Source organism: Vombatus ursinus, unplaced genomic scaffold (assembly GCF_900497805.2).
Source record: "Vombatus ursinus unplaced genomic scaffold, bare-nosed wombat genome assembly UNPS02014805.1, whole genome shotgun sequence".
In the NCBI taxonomy this organism is placed as follows: Eukaryota; Metazoa; Chordata; class Mammalia; order Diprotodontia; family Vombatidae; genus Vombatus; species Vombatus ursinus.
Genome location: NW_020954583.1, coordinates 17,482,008 through 17,496,301, shown reverse-complemented (window position 1 = coordinate 17,496,301; position 14,294 = coordinate 17,482,008). Strand labels below are relative to the sequence as shown.

General features: G+C 35.9%; 1 protein-coding gene across 1 annotated transcript in view; it reads right to left on the bottom strand.

Annotated features, from left to right (window-relative positions):
* Window positions 1-14,294, bottom strand: part of CNOT11 (CCR4-NOT transcription complex subunit 11) — a 31,180-nt gene that overhangs the window by 10,514 nt on the left and 6,372 nt on the right. Inside the window, exons 3-6 of the mRNA XM_027874178.1 lie at window positions 14,169-14,286; window positions 9,210-9,362; window positions 3,831-4,033; window positions 2,464-2,666 (exon numbers count right to left, since the gene is read on the bottom strand). Of these exons, the coding sequence (XP_027729979.1) occupies window positions 2,464-2,666; window positions 3,831-4,033; window positions 9,210-9,362; window positions 14,169-14,286 (677 nt within the window). The remainder of the gene's footprint in view (window positions 1-2,463; window positions 2,667-3,830; window positions 4,034-9,209; window positions 9,363-14,168; window positions 14,287-14,294) is intronic.

The window sequence follows — 14,294 nt, the reverse complement described above, 5'->3', positions numbered from 1 at the left end:
AAAAAATCTCCAGGGCCAGATGAATTTACAAGCAAATTCTATCAAACGTTTAAAGAACAATTTATTCCAATACCATATAGACTATTTGGGAAAATAGGTGAAGGAGTCTTACCAAATTCTTTTTATGATACAAATATGGTGCTGATACCTAAACTGGGAAGAGTACATATATTATGCTCCAAAATGGTCTACTTGTCATTCTCTGAACTTGATGTTCTGTCTTCTACTTGTGTGACTTTGTACAAGCTATCTCACATACCTAGAACAAATTTCCTTATCTCCATGTCTTATAAAATTCTTAGCTTCTTTTGAGGCACAACTCAAGTACCACTTCCTATAGGAAGCCTTCCCTAATACCCACTAGTTATTTGTGCCCTTGCCCTATCAAAATTATCTTGTATTTTCTCGGTAAATGTTATGTTCTCATTACCACCAGCAGAATATAAGTTCCTAAAAGGCAGGAACTGTGATTTATTTTATCTCTGCATCTCCAGTACCTAGCACACTGCCTTGTACCTTACAGGCATTTAGAAAAGTTTAATGAAAAGAACTGAATTTATACGATAAACAGTTGAAAACCACTGAAGGCTTATGATCATTATCAACATTTAATAAAAAGCAAATGGTTGACTGATTTACTGTAATATCTAGGATATAGTTATAGGTGCCTTAGATACCACCCAGTCCAAGCCAATGGGTTGACAAGAAGATCCAGACTAAAAAAGTTACAATTCAGTAAAGCACTTAAAGAGTTCAAAAAGACAGGGATGTTCCAAAGCTTAGTAGGTTAGAAGAGGCTTGAATGAAGTGGGACTTAATTTGGCTCTTAAGAGTTCGTTGGTTTGTTTTTGTCTTGATTTGTGTCTTTGCACATGCTCGCATTTAGGGACAAAAAAGGCAAATAAGTGTTTTAGGGAAAATTATTCTCTAAACAATGCTTAAATAGAGACATAGTGTGAAAAGAAAAAAACTAGATTTTAAACCACCAATAAGGTTTGGATTACAAAATATAGCCAGCCTTTGAATTGCTACCAATGTTTTGGGTGGAGTTTTAGGGATGCTGCTAGTAAAAGTGAGGAATCTTGTCCAGATTTGTAACAGCTTAAATAGAATTAGGAAAGTGGAGGTACTATATTAAAATGCATAATACATTTCAAAGCCAAAAAGAAATTATATGTAGATTATCAGTATTACACATTTTATTTCTGCTGCTGTACCACCTCCAGAGGAATCCAGGTATGCAAATATTCCAATTAGGAAGACCATTAGCATACACGACAAACCTCTTTTGAGAAATCCCTTAATTCCACCATACCTTCTTGGTTGATCTAGTTAGCGTTTTCAAGTAAACAGGTAAGTGGGCACTATATGAAAATTAGTACCCCTGAGAGCTTTCTATTGAAGGAATTCAGGGTAAGAGGCTTAATACACGTTAAGTTTTCTCTTGTACAGTCTAAGAAAGATTAAATTATGTTCAAAAGTGTTTCAGTATGAAGGGTATTGTCTTTACTATAGTTGCTTTTGAAATATGGAACCCAGGCTATTCTGAATTTCATTAACCAGAATATTTCATTCCTTGACCATACTGAACATGAGCTTACTGTATATAGGTAAGGAAAGCCTATTCACATATTCTTCAGCTAGAATCCTACTTAACTTGGTGTCAACTATTAATAAATAAAACCTTTTTAGAACTGATTATTTCACACAAAGCTGTGAATCTATTACATATAGCATTTTCCTTTTAATTCTATAATAAATCCACCATGTAACTTTCTTCTTTATTTATTTATTTATTTTTAGCATGTAACTTTCAACACTGTACAGCTTATCTGTGCTTCCTTTTGGCCTTCCTTCTGTTCTGTGAAGCTGTGTCAATTGTCTGAAATAAAGTCTTTTGGGTCATTAGGGCTTGCTAATGAAGGATGTGTTTGAATTTCAACAAGTTGGTAGGTAAATAAACACTTATTAAATGTCTTACTATTTGCCATAATATTTTTACTATTTTACTAAGTGCTCTAGGAATACAGAAAAAAAACCCAATAAATACTGAAGTATTAGGTTAACACTTTCACTTGCTAGCATTTACAATCAATATACCTGAAGGAGCTGTAGTGAGCAGGAAATGCAGATCATATCCTTGGTTAAAAAAAAAAAAAAAAAAGGTAGAGAAGACTGAATGAAGCACAAAGACGTGACCTGCCCAGTTACAGCTACTCTCAGTAGGATTTGAACCTAAGTTTTGCAGGCTCTAAGCCTAGTACTTCATCACTAATCAGAGCTATATCTAAGAAGGTACAAAGGCAGTTACTTTTAATTCTTCTATGAAATAAAACTAATCGCTTCATAATTGTACTGATTTTCCCCTTCAAGACATTAAGAAAACATCTACAGAAAAAAAAAATGAGTTACCCATACACAGAGAAAATTCATGCCCCAATTTAGCTAAGAAGAAACACTTACCGATTTACAACTTCCATTGAATGTAAAGACATATCCATGTTGACCAGGACTGAAAAATACTCTGTTATCTGGCTTGACTGCATTAATTTCAATAACATTTCTATAGCAACTAGAGGATTATTTTCCACAAGGTCAGGCAGTTTTGCGGGAGAGAGGCCAATGTGATAAACGAGTTTGGGATCTTTTTCTAACTCTCCAAGGAGCTACAACACAGCCAAATAGAAAACAAAGTAAGTCATACTTTACTCATAACCTTCAAATTATCATTTTATATACATAAGACATAAATCTAGAACACATCTTTATGAAATACATTCCCAATAAACCACACTTCTGTTCTATTTCCCATAAAATTCACAATCAATCTTTTTTTTTTTGACCAAGACCTGTAATATTATTTTGTAGACACTTCCCAGTGAGAAAACTAACAATGCAGATAAGTTCTTCAACTTTTAGTATTCAAGGACTGCCTTGGGACTCTGGGAAGTTATGTGACTTGCCAAGGTTTATAAGGATAGTATGTCAGAAAAAAGACTTGAACCCAGTCCTTCCTGTTGTGAGGCTAGCTCATTGACTTTGATGCCACTCCTCCACCTGCCTCAGCTAAACCATTAGAAAAGGTGTGTGCAACACGCAGGCAGCGGGCCACCCAAAATCCTGCTGGCTGCAGGTTGGGCAGGCCTGCATTAGAATATGTATTTGAATTTTCAATATACTCAAATCTGAATTATCTCATGTCCTGAGGCAATTTATGCTTAAAAATTCACAATATCATCACCTACTTTGCTTGAGTTTTACTAATGTAAATTGGACTTTGGGGCTAAAACAAAAGTACAGTGAACAAGTCAATTATTCCATCCTCCAAGAAAAGTATAAACCATAAAAATGAATGCTATACTAGGTTGGTGCTTTGCTTGAGTGGTAATAGCCAGTCACTGAATTCACAGAGTGGGGGAAGGAAGCCCAGAGAAGAAAAAAAATTGAATGCAATGCTTGGCTGTCAACATTAAAACAAAAAAATCATTCCCAGGTCAAATAAGTGATTTAGGGATGGCTCACACAATTGCTCCCATTCATAATATGGGGGCTGGCCTGTGAAAATCTTACACTAGGATGGCATGAGTTTGAAAAGAACATTTTAAGAAGAAAAAATAGCTAGTAATCATATCTACTTTCTCTTTAACAGTAAGGGCTCGAGCTATGATGAATTTAAATGCCTTTCATGTACCCTTTGCTTAGTTAGTGCTAATACAAGTTTACTTGGTTTATAATCCAACACTATCTAAAACGTTTAAAACCTGAAGTCCAAGACAGATCAGCAAATATAGAAAACAAAAATGATGTCAAATGCTTGCAACTGAACCTACCTGTGTTTGTTGTGGAGAAGACAAGGGACTTTTAAAAGCTTTAGCCATTATACGTTTGATCTCAACACCAGTGCTATTTTTAACACACATGGATTTGTCCCACTGAATTGCATGATCAGGCTCTGTTGGGTTTAACCAAGCAAGTTCATCTTCACAAATATGGAGTGGAGGTGGTGGGCGGATAAATTCTGGTCGAAAGTGACCTGTAATATGAAGACTTTTTTTTTTCACTTCTGAATAAAGTATAAGTTGGTCTCCTAAAAAAAGTACATTTATTCTACTATTACATTTACACATGCAACTTGCTTAACACTTATTCCACTGATAGATTTATCAGAAACTTTATAATCAGAGGTAGAAACAGGAATTCATATTTTCCTCTAATAAATTTCTAGTAGTCTGCGAACCATTGTTATCTGCAGAGATCTTATTTATTTATTTATTTTGGTTAGGCAATTGGGGTTAAGTGACTTGCCCAGAGTCACACAGCTAGTAAGTGTCAAGTGTTTGGTCTGAGGCCGGATCTGAACTCAGGTTCTCCTGCCTTCAGACCTGGTGCTCCATCCACTGCGCCACTTAGCTGCCCCACAGAGATCTTTTTGAATCCTAATTCAATTATACAACATATTGGGATCTATCCCAGGTCAATATATTCCTCGTATATATTCCATTAAATATGCTTTGTGTATCTTAATTCAATTAGCAAAATTACTGAATGGGGCAGGGCTGAGAAGACAGATGTATGGCATATCAGCGGTCTTCCTCCAGGTGAATACTGATCAGCTACATGAGGGCTATCTCCAGTCATCCTGATCTATATCTTGCCATGGACCCAGAAGGCTCTGGAGGAGAAAGTGAAGCTGGTGACCTTGCACAGCTCTCCCTCGCTTGCAAGTTCCCTACCTCCAGTTCACTTGAAAGTCATGGCATCAGGTTTTTTTTTTTTTTATTAAAGTTTTATTAAAGCCACCATTTATGAACTAATGGCTCTTTCCAAGTTTTAAGAGAATGTTTAAAAAAGAACCACAAAACACAAAACAAACATACTCAGTCACTAAAAACAACAAAATATGTTGGAAAAATAAATCGAATTATATTAAGACTCTCATATTACAGTTAAATATTGTGACACTGTAATAGTGGCATAGCAAGTTATCTTCCAAGGCACTATGCTAATTCTGTAACAGTATTCCCAAATCTGTAATTTTCAATTTGTTAGGACAGTACAATATCTGAACATCCTAAAAATTCTAATATCTTTTCAAATTAACTAACATGGCACTTTACCTGCATTTTTATGCTTTATTTGTTTTACTGGAAAAAAAAAATTAAGACCACCAATGGATTTTTTCAGTCCTCATTCTCCTTTTATCTATTTGACAATGTTAAGCACTTTCCCCTCTCGTGACAGTCATTTCTCTTGGATTCCATGACATCACTCTCCTACCTCTGATAGTTCTTTCACTGGCTAATGTTTTCTAAATTCAGGCATTCCTCAAGGTTTTGCCTTCTGCTCTCTCTTTATATACTTTAATTATCACCTTTAATTATCACAGATGCCTCCCCAAATCTTCAGACTTGGCTTCTTTTTAGATCATATTTTCTAACTGCCTACTAGATCTCTCTACCTTAATGTCTTGCTATCATCTTAAATTCAACATGTTAAAAACTGTTGCCCAAAGCTATTCCCCCTTAATGTTAATTTAAAAAAAAATAGTATTTACATTCTCCCAGTTAGGTAGACTCAAAGCTTCAGCCATCTTTTATTTCTTCTCCTTTCCAATACATACCCCATTAGTTGCCAATTCCACCTATGAAATGTTTCTTGCATCTGTCCTATCCTACTACAACCGATTGGCTCTCTTTACCTTTTTTAGAGTATCATACTGGCCTCCTTAGTGATATCCATGCTTCAGGTTTATTCCAACTACATCACCACCAGGGTAACCTTTCAACTATAAGAATTTAATCATGTCACTGCCCTGTCCAAAGGCCCCTATCGCCTATGGAATAAAAACTTTACAGCTTGACATTTCATAATCTTCTCCAAAATCAAACTCTCCAACATACTGTTCCCCTTCATACGTTCTTATTCATCATTTTCTGACTTCTCTCACTTCCATGCCATGCTCAGAATGAGCTGCCTCTCATGTCTCAACCTATTGAAATCTTTGCCTTTGATCAAGGTCCAACCTAGTGTCATGACCTCCATTAAAATTTTTCCCAGATCCATCTCTATTGTCCCAACCTTAACCTCTCATAATTCTCTAGATATATTGCAGGTATTTGTCATATTATAATTTGTATTATGGTCATTCTTTGCTTATGTCAGGGATGAGGAAACTGTGACCTTGAGGCCACTTGTGGCCCTCTAGGTCCCCAAGTGTGGCCTTTTGACTGAGTCCAAGCTTTACAGAACAAATCCTTTTATTAAGGGGAATAATATGAGGGATGGACCCTGGACTAAGGAATACAACAGTGGCGTAGAGTGAAATAATCACTTTTTACATTATAAACACATCTCTATTATTGCAGCCTAAGAGAACAATAGCTACTTTTGACTTCCATGTCAACACTGGCAGTTCACTAAAACTCCCAAAGCTTTTTTACATGAACTCCTATTACCCATGTACACTAGTATGGTTAAATTTTCTTAAGTCTTAGAAGTCTAAGTCTAAGAATTTATTTTAATTCACGTTAAGTTTCATCTTATTATATTCAAGTTATGAGACTGTCAGTCTTTCTAGACCCCAACTCTGCTGTCTAATGTGTTAGCTGTTCCTTTTAGCTTTGTGTAAAGGCAGTCAAAGCAATAAGCATTTATTATATACCAAATACATTCCAGGTACTATGCTAAGCGCTGGGGAAACAAATAAAGGTAAAAAGTAATCCTTGCTCTTAGGAAGTTCACAGTCTAATTCAGGAGACAACATGCAAACAACCACGTATAAATAGGACATACAGGATAAACTGGAGGGAAGCTATTAAGTTAAGAAGGACTAGAAAAGGGTTCTTGCAAAGGTGAGATTTTAGCTGAGAACTGAAGAAAGCCAGGATAGCCAGGAGGTAGAGAGTTCCAGAAATGAAGGACAGCTAGTAAAAATATCTGGATATGGGAGATGGAATGTCATTTCTGAGGGATAGATAATGAATAGGGAGATGATATATTAAGACCTGAGCTTAATGAAGATCAATTTTTGACAGCTGAATGGAGAACTGAATGGAATAGGGAATGACTTGAGGCAGGAAGACCAACCACTAGGTGTGAAGTAATGAGTGCCTGAATTAAGATGGTAGCTGCATCAGAGAGAAGAACACGGTATATATGAGACATGTTATTAAAGTAAAGTTGACAGGACTTGGCACAGAATGGAAATGGAGCTGGTGGTTAAAGAGATGGAGGAATCAAGAATGACACCTAGGTTGTCAGCCTGGGTAACTGCTCTCAAAAGAAAAAGGGAAGTTAGGAAGATGATTTGTGGAAAGAGATAATGAATTCTATTTTAGATGTGTTAAAAGACCTAGAGGGTTAGGGCTGGACAAAGAGATGTGATAATCATTTATCTTTTGTTATATGGGATTGTACTCTGGGAGAGGAAGACACTGGGGAGATGGGGGAGAGAACCAAGGTACTGTAAAAAAACAAAACATAAATTTTTAAAAAGGGGGTGAAAGATATCACTGGCAACTTTGGAGAGAGCAGTTTCAGTTGGAGGAGATCGGAAGCCATACTAAGGAGAGTTAAGAAGGGAGTGACAGGAAAGGAAGCAGAGGCACCAATTAAAGATGACCCTCTTAAGAAGCTTTTTCACAAAAGGAAGCAGAGATATAAGATGATAGTGTATAAAATATAAATCTAGTAAATATGCCATCAATGCCTTCAATCAAGTCCATGATAAAAATGCTGAATAGCACAGGGCCAAGGATCCCTGGGGCATTCTACTTGTCAGGATCTCCATGCCAAGACCACCCCTCTTTTTACTATTAGGAGACACTCTGTTTTCCAGAGATAAGGCCCAGCCAGCAAGTTGTGCCCTGAGCTTGGCATAACAACAATCCTTTGCACTCACCCTCTGGATGAAGTCAGTCACAGCAAAATCCCAGTATTGTTTCACACCAGCACCACGTGGTGTCTGAGCTCGGACAAGCACCTGCAGTACCCATGTTCATGGCATGAAGTCCTGCTATGAATCAAACCTGTCCGTTGCTGTTATACCTCAATGTCAGGGCTACAGCTCACTAGTTAGCCACTAGTATATTTATTGAGATCTGCCCACACTAAAGTAGATCTACTAGAGGGGACCCCAGCACATGTGTCTAGTTTCTGTCCTCCAATGGAATAAAATAAGCATTTTGCTAATGACAACTGTTATCTCTTTGGTTTTATTTTATTTTTCAGAGTTAACTGCAGTTGTGATAACCTCTCTGATATTTTCAGAGTTAACAGTGGTCACAAAACCTCTGTGACTCTGGGTTGACACACTAGATATCTCCTTCCTTCAGGTAGTTATTAACAGTCATTATTCCTTGGGTCCTGTCTCTCAGCCAGTTCTGAATCCACTTAACGTTATTATCATCTAACTCATAGCTGTTTAGCCAACAAGAATAACCAAAGTATTGTCATATGTTTTGCTAGAATGAATTTTTGATTTATTGATCATGCATGTCTAAAAACCCTCTCAAAATTAAAATGAGGTTAGTCTGGAACAAACTCTTCCTGAAGAATCTATGCTGGTTCTTAGAAAGCTAACTTCACAAATTCTGCTATGTTCTAGAATTTTGTAAGGAATTGAAAGCTTATCCATATAAAGTTTCATGCATAAATGAGTGAGTATCGTTATCTTAAAATACCATTGTGACATAAAACTATTTATTACTACTTAATTTCAATCACTAGTCACCAGTTTGGGCTTAACTACATACTGTATTTACCTAAATATTTGGAAGAAAGCTTTCTTAAACAAAAAACAAACAAAAACAAAACAAAAAAAACAAAAACAAAAATAACAAAATCGTCCTCTACCCCTCCTAAAACACCAGAAATCATCTTGAATTTGTCAGCTATTGCTGTCTAGTGGTGAAAATGGGTAACCACATGGCAAATAAGCCCTGCTAAACCAACTCAAAAAGAAGACTGTGATGTGTTAACATTATTTTTCCTAGCTCTCTTACAGAAGTGTGATTACTTTAACTACACATTTGGGTTTATAAAACACTCATATTTGATCATATCTAGTTTTCACAAGATCCCTGTAACAGCAGGGTCATTTTATTCTCATATTACTGCCATTAAAACAACATGTCTTGAGAAACACTGAAATTTATGTAACAGTACTGCAAAACCCAAGAAAATGAATATAATTTAATTTATATACATACTTTCAATAGGTGGCTTTGGTCCACTGACTAAAGCTTCTGTGATTTGTGAGGCAACAGAACTATCAAAACCAGAATTTGAAGAATCTGGATCTGGATCACTGAGAATGCTGGGGAAGCTGGCCTTGCTTTGTGTTGGTAATTCAGATTGCCGTTCTGGGAAAAAAAATGAGGCCTTTTAAATAATATAAAGTCAACAGTTTATTATTCATAGTGTAGTCTGAACACAGTCTAAGCTCGAGCAGGAAATGAAACATTTATAGCCTTCCAAGGAGATGATGTTCCTCCTAGGGTACTGGCAAACAGGGGCAATGCTGTCCTAAAATAATTCTTACTGGTAGAATAAAAGGAAAGAAAAAACAAGTTAGCAAATCATAGACTAAGTAGATAGCATATATTTGACAGTAACTTCTGACAAAACCCAACCCATAAAATTAATATGGTCAGTGTGACGAGGGAAAAAGGTTGTTCCTATTGGGAGTACCATAACTTTGTATTTCCTCCATTTTTTATGAAAAAAATTAAGAACACATGCATTGCACGATTCATAAATAAAAGTAATTGGTACGTCAAATTTTTTGCCTACCAGCCTGGAAAATGTTGCTTGAAGCTAATCAATCCCACTGCAATACATCTGAATTTTAGACCTCCAGAGAGATGTTTTGTGCAGCTAGCTCCAAAGCAGACAGCTGCACTTTTTTGCACTTGTGAAAATGAATGGATTGGGAAATCTTCAGTCTAGGTAAAGGAAGACTACAAGCTCAGTTACAGCACCTTGCCATATTTCTCAATCTTTAATTCACATTTTCATTGCTGTGCTAGATGTACTATAAACCTTTCCTGGAAGCTAAAAATCATAAGATATTAGAACGGTTTCAGATTTGACTTCTAGTCTATTAAATGGTAATCACAAGATATATTTAGGAAGTTTAAGTGCCCTGAGATAATTCACACATTGTGATGTACTATGTTCCTTTATTAGCTTCTATTAAAGCAATACCAAAAAATACATGTTTCCCTTTCCATGAACTGTTTGTGCATATGCCAATATGCAGCTGTGTAAACACACTAATTCACTCAGCCTCAAACTGTTCAGAATCATTCTCTTATAGGGATTAAAGGTATGCCTTTAGACAACAGTAATCTAGCATTCAAAATCAAAGGAAAGTCAAAAGAATTATAGGAGGAAAGAGTTTATTGAAATACTTTGATTCCTAAAGTTTATTACACCAAAGCAAATGAACAAAAATATCAAAAGTACCAATGTATTTAAAGATTATCAAAACTGTTTTAAAACTGCAATACTGCAATAGTTTATGGGTAATATGTTCTGTTGCTGTTCAGTCATTTCAGTTGCGTCCAACTCTTCATGACCCCATTTGGGGTTTTCTTGGCAAAGATATTGGAGTGGTTTGCCATTTCCTTCTCCAGCTCATTTCAGAGATAGAGGAAACTGAAGCAAACAGGGTTAAGTGATTTGCCTTGGGTCACATAGGGTACCTATGTATCTAAATGTCTGAGGGTACATTTGAACTTATGTCTTCCTGACTCCAGGCCTGGTGCTATATTCACTGTGCCAGCTGCTGTCAGGTAATATCCTCGAAATCTATTATTCCTACATAATAAGGTCACCTAATCAGATAGTATAATGGGCAATATAAAAGTTTAAATCAATTGCAACAAACAATTCCTTAAGGATTTGGAACAATTTTAGATGATTAAGCAAGTAATTTCACTTAAAACACCATTTTAAACATAAAGTACCCCATCCAGTTAACCTAAAAAGTCATTCAGTAAACAAGTACTGTGGAAACTGATACCATGGATTCTTTTTCTCACTTACAGGCACTAAAAGTTTGATGAAACACTAGAGGATGGCACTAACACCACTTATCTCTTGCTGTATCTAAAGAGCAATAATTTGTCATATATAGTCTGGATAAAAATAAGGACTTCTCTTGGTCACAGATACTCCTTTTTTTCAAGGAGAATAAAAAGTTAGCAGATCAATTCTCCAAACAGACAAAATTTTGGACAAATAAAGAAAAGCCAATATGGGTCATAGAAGGGATTTGAAAAATCATACAAAAATCTAGTTGTCAGATTAATTTCTCAAAAGTCAATTGTGGCAATGCTTTGCCAGGTCTCACATACATGCCTCTGGTTATGGAGGAATGGATGAAAGAATGTGATGACTTGGCACACTTACTGGTAAACAAATCAAAGTACATGTCCAACTGATAGCTGGTATTGGGCCTGTACTATAGACAATCAACAATTTGTATTCTGATCTGAATAAAGGTATCCAGAAGAATGTTATATATAGAAGCAAGTACTGCCTACCCAGTAATACTTCACTTTTGGAGAGATTATTTAGCCAAGAGTCTTTATGCATAAAGACCCCAGAACGAAAAAAAAAAAAAAAAAAAGAACCCTAAGCATTTCAGGACCTCACTTATATTTGCACTTAATTTACACATTACTGTCTAAGAAGCTTGCTCATCTGGTTTCCCAGCTCTGTAGCAGATATGGAGGTTGGGGACAGAGACAGCCCCTGTACTAAATGACTTTAAATTCTTAGGCTGATTTTTGTCATTTGCTGCTACTATCAATGTACTTGCCTTGAGCAATGGCTGACACTGACACCTGCTTAACAGGCCTGAGGACCATCACAATTCAAAAGGTGAATTATCAAGATGATCACTCTGTCATTAAAGCTGAATTAATTCAGTTTAAGTTAAGAAACATATTAACATGCCAAAAAGGTTTACATAAAAAATTATTTCAAAATACTATAAAAGTTTAGATGCTAAAAAACTTCAGTTATTTGGTGGGAAATCCACTCACATAAACATCTTGCTCATTAATGATGTTGGTAACAGAGGTAGTCAACTCCATCAAAATAGTGGCAAAGGAGAAGCTGAAAAAGATGAAAACTAGGACACCTTAGGATGGAGGAGGAAATGGCTAAATATTTCAGATAAAGAGAAGATAACACAGGAGGAAAAAAGCAACACGTTGTCTTGTTTTGCCGCTACAGACCCAAGAGGGTAATCTGTGATACTGGGGAAGGGGAGGGGGCAAAAATCAGTTCTCCCCTGAGCATATCATGATCTCTCTTTTCTTAAGCCTATTCCCTATGACCAGATCCCCTGCCTTAATCATAACTCACCTACCAGGATAGTCCTTCCTGTCTGTCAAATAGCGAGGCTATCACTCAAATATCTATCAGCACCTCAAATAACCTGAACAATCACAAGCACCTCTACATTAAAAGAAAGACATGAAGCAGGGGAGGAAGATCTGATAAGATTCAACAAAGTAATGGCAATTATAAAAAAATATTTCTAAGAAACTCTATCTTTGATCAATCTTCCTTTTGTGATAAGTTTATGTTACTCCACTTAATTGCTTTCTGTATGGGAAAATGATAGGTGAGAAGTAAGATAAATATATCCCTCTACTGAGTCATTAATAACTCAACTATTAATTATTTATTAATAATGGAATTCTCTGTGAACATATCATACTATGATTCTTATTTTTTCTTTCAAGAGCAAAGTCCCTTTAAACACTATCATTCAACTATAGTCATATTCCCAGGAAAGTAATCCATTTAACTTAGTGAATAATTCAGAAGCATAGAAGAGATGACAGAGAACTAAGACCAGAGTTCAAAGATCAATTCCTGGATCAGATCTTTACAGTACAATTTCATCATTTAATTTGAGGTAAATTTCCATATCAAATATACCCACGTTTAAAGTTAAATACACTGTATTGCAATGCTCATAAGTATTTGCAAAAAGATCTAGAAGAAAGTAATCACAATTTTTGATAGAGAATAACACGGTAGAGAAATCTACAAACTGACTCCCCTGCCCAAATCATCTTGCCTAAATCACTTATGACCATGTCATTTGCTGCTCAAGTTTTTCAGTGGCCTGACTCACTCTACAATAAACACAAAGCTTCTTAGCTTGGCATTTACATATCTTCTGTTGTCCCATTGCTGTACTTTTCTGACATGTCAAACAGGCTAAAATGTAGAGTGTGAAGGGAAGTAAACTGACCAACCTGAACTTGGCATTCCTTCTCTTGTACCCTATGCCTGGGATAGACTTCCTCTTATCTTAGATCTTTTACTTTCTTTCAAAGCTCAACTCAGGTGCCACTTTCTAGATGATGCCTTTTCTTATTCCTCTATTCTCTCTTTATTCCCCTTATTCCTCCTCCCTTCTCAAATGATCTTATGCTTACTTAGCAGTGCCAATGCTATAATAATATGCCTTTCAAGGCAGTGACTTCTCTTAATTCTGTTGACCTACTGTCAATACCTCGAACAGTGCCTTGGAAACAGGAGGTACTTAATAAATACTTGATGAGTTGAAGTAACTGATATTTATAGTATTTTCATATAACTGGCTAATGACTGGATTTTCATAATACAAACTCTGCTAACAATTTTTCCAAGATTTTTAAGGCATTTTCTTTCCAAACCTTGGTATGTTGCCTCAAGAAATATTATTTCTATGATAATTAATTATTGACTCCATTAAAGATGTAAAATGTTCTGTTTTAAAGAGAAAAGAATGCATTAGGAAAAAAGGAGAGATTTAAGTGTACATGTCTAATGCAAAATAACAAGTTATGACAGCAAGTTGTTACCTTACAGTTGAAGAAAGTTCCTATTAGCAAAGAAAGACTTTAAATTACATCCACTATTCCTCTGAGGCAATTAAGAAAACAAATGATTTAGTAAAAATGTAAAATGGGTTCATATGATATACTGTTAAAATGGAAAGATTTAAAGACTCAAAATTAAAGAATTTCTTTTCCACAGAAGGTATTTGTGCTCTGAGTACACAACTAGGTTGATCTTTGTCTTAAGGACAATATATAGATAAATTCATTTTTTCAAGATTCGATAAAGAAGTGATTATGTGCTGGTTCTTTTCTTACCAGCCAATGCTAGCTGAAGCCCACTGATGTCCACTGACTGGGCCATGTTTCCTACATCCATTAAGGCAATCTGTCGAGGTGTCTTTTTGAAGAGTTCTCTTGGTGGGGCCAGCATTAGCTGGGAAA